Genomic DNA, 11,880 nt, shown 5'->3' with positions numbered 1-11,880 from the left:
AAGACAATATTGCAAGATATGTCAGTATAAGCTCATGTTGTTGGCCTCCACAAAACAGACAAACAACAAACTGTTGTCTTTTGAATATTCACAGTTTGAGGGCTTGTGTGATACAAATATCTATGAATTTTCTTAAGAATTGTAAATGTAGCAAAGCAATATGGTCATATTAAGTTTCCATTGAAGCTTAATTAAACCTTGACTGACACATTCTCATTCTTTGCTCTCCCAATTACTTAAATCAACTGAAACTCTTGCTCCCCTAGCCTACTCAATCTAGTACTTAGCTCCACTGTCATTATTATGGGTATTGTAGTAGGTGTCATGTAAATGTATGTGTTTGATGATTAAGAAGCAGATTTTTCAACACAGTGGTTGAGCCTTGCTTCACCCTGTAGATAATAAATCTATTTGATACACATCGGATGTAATCGACATACTGTGACTAGCCAGCTCCATAGCGGTCTGTCACATAATGTTCGCGGTAACAAGTGGTTACGAGGGATTCACCACCACCATGTTAGAAGAATGACAACAAAAGGATTATCATCTCTTCTTCCATGATCTTTTCCCCCTCTTTTATAGTAAAATTAAACACCCTTCCACCCCACAGAAAAAAAGGCATTTTCTTTGTTTTGTCTGGAAGGAAGAGGTGATAACAATTGCGATTACACTCTCTACTTGTGCGGTCACTCCTTATGGAATTTCCCTTATAAACACCAGTAATCATTTACAAACATTCTGTGTCAGTACGATATTTCTACCTTTTTTGAGCCTCAAGAAGATATAAAATATGATTAAGAAGAAGCTAGAAAAGCTAGGATTTTTATGGTTATCATAATTTACTCTTCTGGGACCTTGCAGCACTGAAAACTTCAAGGCAAGAGATGTAATTTAACAGTTTTTAAAGACGACATTTTTCATTATTCACCTACAAAACCTTACATACAACACATTTTTCTGAGCAGCCTTTTCCCAAGGTATCTTGGAGGACATTGTGATTTAGGGTCTGAATTTTGACAGGTTAAGAACATTCTTGTGTGCCTAAAAAAGCAGTCAGTTTCTGTGAAGATCAGTCTGTTTCTTGGCAAAGCAACTTGAAAAACATAGTTGAGCAAGCACAAGCTTTTCTTGGACGCCACTTCAATGTAATCACAACTGCAGAATCTTCACACTCAATATTAGATTTTTGAACAGCTGATATTTTAAGCTTGTTCAAAGGCTCTAAATCGCCTAATTTGGAATGGCCCAGAAACAGATTTTTCTAATATGTTATTACATGAATAACAAACTATGCAGACATTCCAAAAAAGGTGTACGTTTACGTTTTAAAGATGTAGAACATTGGTTTGCCTGTCAAAATCTCGTCATCTCTGGTTGTCTCAAGCTGGTTTCTGGGTTGAAGGGCATAAAAATGCAGTTTGAAACTTGTAGATCTTTTTCCCGGAGGCTTGTAGGTAATCGCAGTCACCTAACTTGTCTGCAACTAAGCTTACTTAGCCAGAAGCAAATTTACAAAATGCTAGTGTGAGCGTGCCCCGGGTGTGATTCCCAGGCCCCTTGGGATTCCTCTTCATGTGGCGTTCCCACTGTTTAAATAGTCAAAAACATACATGGATCCCTGATGTAAAGTAGCTTAATGAAACAAACATCAATAAACAGCAGTTGTATACGTGTACTTTATTCATATCTCATATATGTTTGTTTACATTTATACAAAAATACAGAATACAGTAGTTTCACCCAGAATATCAACCGGGCGATAATTACATTTTCTTTTTGGCACCCAGACTTGTTTCCTGCCGAGAGCCATTTGATTCTCCCATTGAAGTGGGATGGATTAGATCGCTCGAGCCCGAAAGCACTGCTCTGGATGCAATTCACCTCACTCTCAGACCACACAACGACCCATATGGGAACAGTACTTCAGGGCGGTTGTTTTTCTTACTAATGCATGAAGTGCGTGGTTGCTGGCTTCCATGCATCAATATAGACTGTGTTCGTGGCTCTCAGATAGACAGGAAAATGGGAGACCATGTTTTCGTTCACAGCTTAGACCTGTTGCAGCTCATGATATTCATAGACTATGTATAAAAAAAAACTAAAACTTTTGACATTTACCTTGTTTGTTTGTTTGTGGCTAGACTAGCCTGTTTCTTTCTGTCAGAATACTGGGCACTGCATATAATAGTCTTCATGTAGAGAAGCAAAACCTATAGTTGATTGAAGAGAAAGTCTCAGGTCTAAACTGCCATAGATAGTATGTTCCAATGTTGTTCAAAAATGCATTTTTGAATGAATAAAATTCTCTTGCAGTTTTAACACAACAAACAATACTTTACCACACCAAGAATTTCAGCTATTCACGCTGAAAATTACTGTTGCTCTGAACTATATGAACACCAATGTGGTATACTTTTTTTTCAAACACAGACTCAATTTTGCACAATAAATATACTCTCGCCTCCTAACAGAAAATTCCCAACAGCATAGTCCCACATACAACAAGCAGGTTTACCAGTTGAACTGTTTCCTAAAAGTTACAAAGGCTATAACGTAACATGCAGACAGAAATGTCACAGTCACTGCAATTTATTCTGCCGCAAGTCTTTTGAGATACTGTAGCACTGCCGTTCCAGAATATTCTCTGGGCACAGGGTCGACAGCTATGATGAGGGATGGGGGGTGGACAGGTCAAGCCAACTAAGTTGTCACGGTTTTGAGTTGATTTTCACAGCAAAAAGAAAAAAACATCGCTTGACAAGAGGAATCGTGTTGGGTTATTGTGGTGAGACTGTTCTAATCTGCCCTGTAATGATCTCCACTTTATTCTACCACAAGAAACATTGACAGGCTTTGACAGTTACACATGAAGTCAATCACACCATTCAAACAAGGCACAAAACCAAGAATGGACATGGTACAATGTAAGACCACAAACATGATAGAAATACTTGAACTAGATACAGGAGTAGATGTTTGTGTCCTCCCACGTCCCCCTTATTTTCCCGACGATGATTAATAAAGTATTATCGGCAGGGCGGCCGAGCGGGGAGAGAGAGAGACCGTCCCGCGATGGAAAGGTCACAGCCGAAGCGTCCTGTCCAAATGTGCTCGAGCAAGACACAAAAGTCCTACCTGCTCACTGATTGTACCGGCTCTGTGGGAGTAAGATGTATTTAAAACTGTAAAACCTTCACAGATGGCAGGATAAGATCTGTTATCGCTGTGACAGGGAGCACAAACTGTCAGCTCTCCAAACTCGTCAGATCTGATGTTGCATATCTGAATGGGCCTGAGAACTTCTGCCATTGCTGCATACCATGGCAAGATTCATGCTGACTTTAGCGGTGTGAGCAGCCTACCTCATTGTCAGCTATTTGGATTTGCCTGCAGGTAAATGATTCCTTGCCACAACTCTTTGAGAATCACTCTACAACTCACCGAACTTGATGAAAAACACATATCACTTTTTGGAAAGTTACACCATTGTGCTACGGTTAAATGCGTGAAGAGGGGTGACGGTGTACTTCCTTAGACGGTGTACTATGGCGCGATGGAGCAACTTTAAGGCAAAACTGACATTTAGGTTTGCATGGCATTTCCGTGCGGCGAGCTTTGTGGATTGTGGAGATATCCAAGGTGCATCGTCTGGAACGTAAATGCCAAAAAACGGTGGTATTGTCCTATAACATTTGGATATTGTAACACAGTATACTAAACTCTATCTGGAGCGTTGTCTTGATAAGCAGACTAACTAGCTTCGTCAGATTGCCTATACACGTTTTACTGTGTGGGATTTTATTGTGCAAGCACAACATTGATACCAGACAAGGCCAAGCCAGGAAAGGAACGATTTCATCTAATAACGTACAGAATAAACTAAGCTGATTTGCCATCGTGTCTGGTCTTCTTTGAATAAACACATAGTGGAGCACTGGAGAATCGATAGTTTGGCGCAGGATTCCCATAGCATTTGTAGATTCATTCTTCATTGTTGTTTCAACTCTTCCTTCCAAAACCTTTCATGGCTCTCCCAGAACTACGCTACACATTTTTTTTTTTCTTTTTACAAATTTAGTTTCTCTTCCTTATATAGAGGAATGGCCATCAAGAATCTCTTCTGTAACAGTTTCTAACTTGCAATTGTAAAAATATTGTGAGTGAAAAAAGGCTTTCTCTTTAGCTAACAAATGTTATGGGAGACCCATCATGTCTTACATTTTTTTTTTTTTTTTCAAAAAAATCCTGGATACATAGAATCCATCCCTGATATTCATTAGTAGAATGTTGTTGCAGTTTTTAATGGTCTAAATGTAAGTTAGTCAAAGCAGCATATTTTGTATATGTGTGTCTCCATGTAATCCATTCACACAACAACATTACCCAAGTCATACACCAATAATTACACCATCATACAAGGAAATGTCACAAACAGGAATGTGGTTTTTGGGCTTTAAGATATCCCAGGTGTTTACATGTGTTGTTATACTGAAGGTGAAACAACTAATAGATGTATACATTGTCCTGTAAATGTGCCGCTGTGGACACATTCCTGCTTAGCGAAGACACTCTTAAATGATCACTTGAAACGCTGTCAGTTGTATCAACAGCAGCAGCTCAGTGCTGCCACCAATAAATAAATACATCATACACCCCCACGGGTACATGGCTAAACCAGACAATGTGAGTACATCTTGGAACTACAATGTTCTACAATGTTTTAACATTATGTTCTTTGGGAAACCCAGAATAAGAGGAAATTGCAGAGCTGTTGAGAGTATGGTTAACATGAGGGTCACCAGAGGTAGTAATTCATGCCTCAGTTCATACAAGAGATAACCAATGTCACAGTCTATCTGCTTTGCTGTTGAAGATGAACTGGTGGGCCCGAAGTACAGGCAGACTGTAGCAAAGTGCTGATGGGACGTTCTCCGGAAGCAAAGTTTTCCCAAAGAGTTCGTTATACAGCAGGTTCTGATGGATGGTTTTGCGAAAGCCAGAGAATCCAGGAGGCGGGGCAAAGGGTTTACACGTCACAATCCTTTCTGATAAATTTCATGGTCTTTTCGAGAGCATGGGGTTAATGTAGTCTTACAAGAAAGGCAAGCTTATCCATATGGTAGCAGGCGTGATTTAACCGGAAAATCTCGGTAATGGCGAAGCCATTGTCAATCTGGAGAGCACTCTGAGATCTCACTATGGAAGTCAGCTTCATGTTTGTTTGGATCACCTTTGGACACCAACAGGAGGAAAGAGTGGAGGCCTAGGAGAGAAAGTATGGGGAAAGGTTTTAGACTGAAGTGTCAAGTTAGGATTAAGCAAGAGTAGTTTTCTTAAACATTTGTGCAACTGATTTTCTGTTTGTCCCTCTCATTTAATACGATATGAAAAATCTCACCAGTGATGCTGAAGAACATTGAAGGGTGGAAGGATTACACTATCTCAATGACGTTCAACTTGTTTCTGTAATTGGATAAAAAGACAGAAAAAAATAACACACTGGCCTAAATCCATGCGCTTGTCTATAAACTGCAGTTTAAGCGAGGCTGACACTGCAAGCAACATGATCAACAAGTCAGAATTCCTTTCATTTCTCACAGAGCTGAGCGAACAGGGAGACTTGGCCAATGTGGACGCTCAACAAGCTTGGCAGCCAAGAAAGTTGGCCATGGCTGAGCCTTTTTGCAGTCATCAGCTGTCAACAGCCAATCATATTGCTTGGCTTCCTTACCCTTTCCCTACTGATGTGATTTTGTTTCATGGTTCAGTTTCAGTAGTTCTGCCTGGCAAGTGCAAAATGGAAGAGAAGTTGATCACAGCCATTCGAAGCTTCCGAGTTCTCTACATATTTTATTTGAAAGACTACAGGAATAAATCTCAAAAATGGTTGCACCATCACCGATGTCGATGGTAAGCTTCTTTGTTTTAATTAATGCTACCTAATTAGCGTTTGCTAGCTATGTTAACTCATCAAAACGATGCTATGTTAACACATCAATAACACAAAATCACTGTGCCAATATATTAAAATGTTTAAATACATTGCTTATTTTTCTTGGTCAAAAACTGCATGAGACCACTGCATAGATGCAAATGGAGCCTTTTGCAGCGGCCACAATCTGTCAGAATAGAGCGACCTATCAACCCAAGTTGCTTGCAGTGTGTCCAGGCAACGAGTTTCCGGGAGGGGAAAAGTTTCCTGTTCAGACTTTGCACTTGTTTATGCATGCAGGAGAGAAAAAGACAGCTTACTTTTCCGATGTTTCAGCATGTAGTGGAGGTGCAGTCCCTTCTGTTCCTGTGAAGAGTCCTTCTTCCCCAGGATCCTGTTCAAGATCTTCCTGGTTCCTTCTTGATCTCATCTGTGTGGGTAGAAAGTCATACTTAACATCAGGGGAATCCCCTCACAGTTCACAGGTCCAAATGTAATCACCAAAATCCAACACAACATCTGCAGAGATGAAAGAGCATCACAGATGAAGCTGTCATAAACGCCGTGGAACAAAGCACTATCCACAGACAATAAAAAAAAGGACCGTTAATAAACAATCATATCTCCTCAGTGTCTCAGGAAGTTACAGCTTAGTGCCAAGGGGTCAAAGGTCAGCTCACCTTCCACACAAGCAGGAATACAATGGCTGCAACTGGAATTAACAGTAACGAGAGAAGGCTTCGCTCCACCACCTCAGGCAGGAGCCTCATAAGCTGCTTCCCTGGGAGAAAAAACAAAAGAAAACTTGTTTAACTGCTTTTCTCTATCAGAAATGATCATTTATGGGACACAGGAACATTTGTTACATCTGTTTTCTGGACGCTGTGGCTTTGATCCAAAACAGTTGGAAGGTTGATTATTTAAGCTTATTCTAGTGTTGTACTCATTGCAAGTCGCCCTGAACAAGAGCATCAGCTAAATGGCAAGTATGTAAATGTAGAGCTAGAATTATTAGCGTCTATCCATTCCTATCTATAAATTCAAAAATGAGTGTTGGTGTTGGTGAACTAACAGCGGACATGTAAAACACCAAGGGCAACACAATGCTACAAATACCAGTTGCTGAAGTAAAGCATTGAAATGGAGGCTGTGAGTGTGCAGACTTGTTTGTTCTTATATTCTGGATTTCACTTGGTGCAGCACCTGCCTAGAATGGCTTTTTGGACGTTGCTATTTTGATGAATGTTTAACATTTTTTCCCAGCTGTGCATGCTTTCAGATGCCACGTGCATTGTGGAGAAAATGCCCTTTTTGCATATTGCATACTACCCACCTCTAAGCCGCAGCACTTCTGCAGAGTCTCAACAAAGCATTGTAAAGAAAAGCTTTTTGAGTCAAACGAGATTAGACATGAGTGTTGTGAGTTTGTTCTAGTGGGGAATTTGCCCTGCAGAGTGTCATTAATCAAGTGACAGTAGCTTCAGGGAAATTAGCTGATGTTCTCTAGAATGTGGCCAAATACTGTAGCAAGCAAAAAGTTTCCTTTTTGACACACCAGCTGGGCTGGTTTTGCAACAGGATCACCAGCCTGACACTCGAGACGGACTGAGAAATACAAACTTACGTGTTTTGCAGTTTGCCGGATCACAATCTGCTGCATTATTGGAGGGCAAGGGTGATTCTGGAAAAGAAGAAGAAGAGATTGGGTGATGGGTTCGGGGTTACGAGAGAAGAGAGGGCCAAGAAACAGGGGGAGAGATGAAAAAGGGGAAAGGGTGGAGTGTTAATGCCTGATGATGAAAACAGTTCATTGTCAGGTGCTAAAAAGTCACCTCACCGCCGCCTTTTTCCCCCTCAGACAAAAGATCTGATCCGACCACTCCGGCAAAGAAAAGCCAAGCGCTTGGGAAGATTGGAAGATTGCTCTGTAATCAACACGTATACAAATGGGTTTCGGCCCTTTTCTTCCTTTCACATGCGCTACCTGGGGACATCTTCCCTCGCTCCTGTGACTCAGCGATGTCTCAATGGGCCGCCCCAAACGCTGAGACCGTTTTAGTTTTTATCTTGCAAAGTTCTTGTGAAGAAATAATGGTTCCCGAAAAAAAAAAAAGCATCTAAAACTGCCACAAGAGATCTGTCCTAAAAAGAAAAAGAGGCTGTTCACAATAGTCAAAAGGGTTGGCGGCAGTTTATAAGCAGAAGCGGGCTTGTGAGTGGAATGTTGCTGGTTTGAATCTCTGGCAATCTCTTGTCAATTTTGTGCCTGCACTGGGCTGCCAGGTGTGAGATGTGAGTAATGAATATGAATATGAAGCAGGGTGACGCTGAAAAAGAGCAAACATGTTGCAAAAAAAAAACAACGTAAAACAAAACACTGAATGTCTGGTTTGCAGCCATTCAGAGGGATTGCATTCTTCCTCTAGATTTAGAGAATCATGGACCGATATGAAGAATGTGACATCGACTCTGAAACTCAAAATAACCCAATATTGAGATAGGATTAATGTTATTAGCTATCATAAGCCCTTTTCTTAAACTAGTAACATTTTAGAGGATGTAGTCGACTGGATTGTTGAAATACTGAACAATGAACATCAGGTAACATTTCTTTTCTACAATGGACATGTGGCATTTTGTAATGGAAACCTATTTAAAGTGACAGTAAGATTTGTATGTAAAAACAGCTTAAATCACAAAGTGGGGCTGCAATAAAGAACATCTCACGCCCACTAATTGAGACACCGTAGAGTCGCACTATTTGCCCAAATGAACAGGAGGGGACAAATCGAAACTTACAGTAAAAGCGAAAAAGCGAGAACTTTTTCTTCGACTTATCCGCTATGAAGTGATCACAGACCGTTTACTAGGTTGGTAAACATGAGCGAGCTGTGTGCAGTTTACTGATGTCACATTACAGGATTTCTGGGTATTTGACGTCTGCAAAAATTCAAACAGTTCCCTCTCGTTGCCATTCGGGGCCGCCAACGTGCAAAGTTGCCGAATGCTGCTTTAAACCCCAGCGTAACATACGGTAACAGATTTTGCTCCGCTAACAACTCAGCGAGGTAGTAAATAAACACTGCACATACAATAACCGTTAAATATTCACCTGTTATATACTGTCTTGTTGTTATTGCGTACGGTGTGGTGGGACAGGGAGGCGGATCACAGTCAGCTGAATCTTCTCTAAACTGCGCAGCTATAAGGAAGTCTTCCACAAAGTCGAAGTACCGCGCTGTTTGCCACCTCTCCGTTCTGTAGTGGCACTCAAAATCGTACATGGCCGGCTCCTGCAAATACAAAACCACAGTTCATTCATAGAAAGTCATGTTTATGTTTTATTTATTATTTTCAAAGGTGCAGTTGAATGATTTTGAAATTCAGTGAGGTGCGAAAGGATTAAAAACTTGCAAAAACTGGAAAAGTAGCCAACAAATCCCCAAAAAAACACATAAATTATCATTGTACACACTACAGTACAACCACAATGATAGACATGAACTTACCACTGAGCCCATGTAGAGTCGCACCTCTTGGAGCATTTGCACGAAAATGCTAATATCTTTTCTGTTGGATGAAATGTTCCCAAACTTATGTGCTAAATCTTTTAAACTCTCCTCCAAGTAGAAAACATTTAACTTTACCCAACACATTCCACCCTAGAATAAAAAAGAATAGAGATACAACAACATAAACTGAGAGTTAGCATAAGGGATGATTATGGAAAATACATAATGTAATAGATTTACGAAAGAAACAATTATCACTACACTATAATTTGCTCCATAAATAACTGTAGGCGGTTATCAGGTTGTCTCACCTCTTCTTTTGGAACGTACTGCACAGGAATTTTGTAGTCTTTAGGAATATTTTGTCTCTGTAAAAGAAAGAAAAGAGTATAAAAACATAAAAATTAATAAGAAATGAATCCTAAACAGATATCATAGTAATACCATATATTGGAGTGACTCTTGAATAAAAGCAAGAGTATATTTTGTTGCTATACAATTAGAAAACAATGAGCCAATCCAAATCTAGCTGTAATTTAAACAATATTTCAACAATTTCAACAACAATTCAACAATATTTAAATAATAATAGTACTTGCTATTCTAGTAAACATGGGAACAAAAACACTTTCAGTTGCAATGGTAAGATAAAAAGCTGGTTTTCTATTCTCTCCTTTCTTATCTTTTATTTCTTATATCTGTTTGCACAGTTCTACCATTAAGCTTTTTCCCTCTAGGTTGGCCTTTGCAAAGTATATCAGTTTTTAACCTTTGTACATATCATATTTGGTAATAAAGGGGGTGGCATTAGGTTTTTTTAAAGGGTAGCAATAATGAGATTGTCTACCCTAGGTGAGGTGAATGCAAATAATATGCTAAAAAATCCATGTACTACAGCAGTAGGTTCAAAGATAGCCGATATACATATTTTTGCCAAAGCAATCCGGGATTTCACAGTGTGGTCCCACTGATGATGGAACAGCCTCAGATAAAAATGCTCAGTCTAAGCCAAATATGAATGCTGGTGTGTTTCCTTTCCTGTCTTTCTGGAAATGTTGTCAAAGGCAATTGATTTGACTGACAGTCAAGAAAAGATCAAAGCAAACAAACATCCGGTTGCGCTAAATCAGATATAGATGGATGGACAGAGAGAGACAAACGATGATGAGAGCTGACAGTATGTGATAGAAGGAGTTTGAAATGTGTTTTCAAGATGTGACTTATTTGCTTGCATTTGTATTTGAACTGTATTTTAAGTGATGATGGGGTCTGATGATTGCAAAGAGATTATTTTGCAAAGGTTCATCCTACACTGTCAGGAATCAACGGGGATGCCCATAACCAACCCCCGATCCCCAATCAACTTCACTTTAATTTGTTAAAACATGCAGGAATTTTCAATAAAGTTCTTACCAAAACAGAGAGTCTAGAGATGTCATCTGTCACTGGGTTGACGTCAAATTCACTTGAATGTACTCCAAGCGTGATGCACAGCAGTAAATGGACACAGACGCGTATCCAAATCTGCAAGTCAAGAGAGGCAAACACAAAACGGACGGACAGTTAGAGTCACATTCTCAACTGCAGGGCACTTCTCACAATGAAGGACAACATTTAATTACAAACTCTTCAAAAAGCACACTAACATCTCTTATCAGGACAGTATTCTTACAACAGTGGTGAAGGTCTTTTACACTGTTTAAGTTAGAGTTCGTTTGCACATCTAAAAATGATAAAACACAGAAATAACAGAAAAACTAACAGACTGTAAAAACATTTGAGCCCAAAAGTCATCAAGATGACCAACAGTTGACAAGTATTAGCCTTCCCAGCTCATTGGACATAATTGACTGGCATTATATGCACTCTACAGCCTCTTTTGCTGTCTAATTAAGCCATAAACCATGAGAAGCCGTGGTTTACAGTGATTTTAGGACCGCTAAAAGGTGCTGGTACGACACAAAGCGGAGTAAAGCAGGGCAATCTGTGGTTTATTGCTTATAAAACAGTGGTAACACACCATTGTATTAAAAAGAAACCCTCAAATGTTCAATAAACCTTTAATTTTTAATCGACAAAGTTTTATTTTGTAATAACAGTTATTTTTATTATTCGCCAAGCATTATTGTTCTTGAACAGGAGCTAAACAAAGTGGTTGCTAAGAGACACATAAGTATTGGTATGAGCGATGATTTTCGGTTAGCGTATTCATATTTGAATGAACTGTTATGTGGTCACATGTTTGGGGCCTGTTTTTGTTTTTGTTTGTTTTGTGTTGTATATTGTTGTTTTTTATGGCATTTTAAAATGTATGCATGGTTGTATGTAAGTGTATGGTTGTATTTTGTAAATGCGTATGTATGAGTATGAATGCATGGGTGCATGTGTGTATATAGATATGTATAGGTTTACATTTTTATGATGTACAATCAT

At 39.5% G+C, this 11,880-nt stretch overlaps 1 protein-coding gene across 2 annotated transcripts in view; it reads right to left on the bottom strand.

Annotated features, from left to right (window-relative positions):
- Nucleotides 1-4,228: 4,228 nt before the first annotated feature.
- The window catches only part of kitlga (kit ligand a), a 29,985-nt gene continuing 22,333 nt past the window's right edge, over nucleotides 4,229-11,880 (bottom strand). The window contains exons 2-10 of one of the 2 annotated variants that reach the window (XM_071925530.2): nucleotides 10,861-10,971; nucleotides 9,759-9,815; nucleotides 9,445-9,597; nucleotides 9,048-9,228; nucleotides 7,560-7,616; nucleotides 6,616-6,716; nucleotides 6,256-6,365; nucleotides 5,402-5,466; nucleotides 4,229-5,266 (exon numbers count right to left, since the gene is read on the bottom strand). In XM_071925530.2, coding sequence (XP_071781631.1) covers nucleotides 5,436-5,466; nucleotides 6,256-6,365; nucleotides 6,616-6,716; nucleotides 7,560-7,616; nucleotides 9,048-9,228; nucleotides 9,445-9,597; nucleotides 9,759-9,815; nucleotides 10,861-10,971 — 801 coding nt within the window. In that variant the 3' untranslated portion in view covers nucleotides 4,229-5,266; nucleotides 5,402-5,435. The remainder of the gene's footprint in view (nucleotides 5,267-5,401; nucleotides 5,467-6,255; nucleotides 6,366-6,615; nucleotides 6,717-7,559; nucleotides 7,617-9,047; nucleotides 9,229-9,444; nucleotides 9,598-9,758; nucleotides 9,816-10,860; nucleotides 10,972-11,880) is intronic. The other variant, XM_078282854.1, reaches the window with a different exon arrangement.

Source organism: Centroberyx gerrardi, chromosome 4 (genome assembly GCF_048128805.1).
Source record: "Centroberyx gerrardi isolate f3 chromosome 4, fCenGer3.hap1.cur.20231027, whole genome shotgun sequence".
Lineage (NCBI taxonomy): Eukaryota > Metazoa > Chordata > Actinopteri > Beryciformes > Berycidae > Centroberyx > Centroberyx gerrardi.
This window is presented reverse-complemented; position numbering and strand designations above follow the sequence as displayed.